Raw genomic sequence first — 1,717 nt, forward strand, 5'->3', positions numbered from 1 at the left:
CTCATCACGTTTCTGGTTACCACTCCTTCCTTGGGCTTCCACCATCTCCTGCTCCAGCACAGGCAGAGGTACAAGGCACTTTTTGGAAGCTTGGTTTCTTCAAAGAGAGAGAATTCAGCTCTTTGATCCCATTTTTCCCTGCTAAAGGTAAGCCTGTGCTTGGAATGTTGGTCCCAGAGAGGAAAGCTCCATCCTCCTCCTCTCAAACAGTGTCTCCTGCAAGGCTCAGCTCTGCAGAGTCCTCAGTATAGTAATGCTGGAACAGTCTCTCCTGGCAGCAGATGTGCATAGCGTGGTAGGTGTGCAGGAGCAGGTGAGGGAAACGAGCTGTAAAGTAACACACAAAATCATCTGGGATAGAGCCCAGGGTCTCCTGCACTTCGGGAGGCAATTCCCTGTAATGGTGCTTCTGTGGAGGCAAACACAACAGGGAAAGGCTCGTCAGAGGGAACATGCTCCAAGGAGCCTCTTGTAGACAGAGCTGTTGTCTCATGGGCAAGGTGAGCTCACTCCCTCCACCAGGGCACAGCAGCCAGAGGCAGGAGCAGGAGCAGCAGCTATGGAAGGGAATCCTTTACCTTGTTTCTCATGGCCCTCAGGAGGTCCCGCACGGAGCCACCTTTGTAGGATCTGAATTTTCGCAGGTCTGCAAGAGAAACCAGAGTGTTTCCTTTTGTGTTGTGGGGCAGTTTCAGTTGCTGAGGTGTGTGCCCACAGCCACACATCTTTGTAGCATGTACTTGCATTTTGCACCATAAAGGTCATGTGCCAAAACTGAGCCAGTGTTAGCCTCACCTTCCTGTCCCAGCAAACTGGGAACAGCACAGAACTCCCTTCCACTCTGATAAGGTACTGCCCATTACCTGTCTGAAGGGGAACAGTGATGTGCTCTCTCCAGTCCATTTTCACCACTTCTCTTCCTCCTCTTTCTAACTGCTTGACTATTGGACCATCTAAAGATTCTTTCTCTATCCGGTCACTAACGTCCTGGAAGAAACATTCAGATTATTTCCAGTTTTATTTCCAAGCCTTTCCCAACAGTTTCAGACTGCTGCTTCTGGGGAATTACAGACTGTTCTGGTAATAAAGTTAGAATTACACTTCACACCATGACAGTGGTTGGGCCTAGGACACAGAGGTTTCTGAGGTGATGAGCTGTTTCCCCATCTGCCAAAGACTTTCTGGCACAGAGTAGAAGATAAGGCTGGAAACACCTCAGGTCCTCAGTCAGTTCCCACCCCACAACAGGATTCAGTGCATATTCACTGCTGTTCTTCAAAAGCAGCCTGGCAACAGGTTCTCTGTGTGTACTGTAGCTGCTAGAGACCTTCCTCAGTCTCAGCTCATCACATTCTGGGCCCCTATGAAAAGCCAATTTCTTAAGAGCTACACTCAGGTGTTATGACTTTGCTTCACTACTCAGAATAACCCTGTGAGTTCTATGGCCTCAAACAGGCACCAACCAGAGACTGAATTCCAGCTCTGCAGAAAGTCTCCAGGAGTGCTGAGAACTGGAGGGCCAGAAAAGGTGAGGACAGACCTGGAAGAACTGGAGCTGTTTCTCCAGACTCCAGAAGAAGGGGTGTTTGAGCACACAGCTGGCAGACGGGCGTTTCTGAGGGTCCATGTTTATCATCTGCTCGATCAGGTCTCGAGCAACTATGTCTTCTGCAAGGAAAAGAGGGTAAGGGAAAGTCATTTCACTTATTTTATTTTC

The 1,717-nt window shown here is 49.2% G+C and overlaps 1 protein-coding gene across 1 annotated transcript in view; it reads right to left on the reverse strand.

Annotated features, from left to right (window-relative positions):
* Nucleotides 1-202: 202 nt before the first annotated feature.
* Nucleotides 203-1,717, reverse strand: part of ERN1 (endoplasmic reticulum to nucleus signaling 1) — an 18,708-nt gene continuing 17,193 nt past the window's right edge. The window contains exons 18-21 of the mRNA XM_009077291.1: nt 1,541-1,668; nt 864-987; nt 579-646; nt 203-409 (exon numbers count right to left, since the gene is read on the reverse strand). Coding sequence (XP_009075539.1) covers nt 203-409; nt 579-646; nt 864-987; nt 1,541-1,668 — 527 coding nt within the window. The remainder of the gene's footprint in view (nt 410-578; nt 647-863; nt 988-1,540; nt 1,669-1,717) is intronic.

This window comes from Acanthisitta chloris, unplaced genomic scaffold (assembly GCF_000695815.1).
Source record: "Acanthisitta chloris isolate BGI_N310 unplaced genomic scaffold, ASM69581v1 scaffold696, whole genome shotgun sequence".
Taxonomy (NCBI): Eukaryota; Metazoa; Chordata; class Aves; order Passeriformes; family Acanthisittidae; genus Acanthisitta; species Acanthisitta chloris.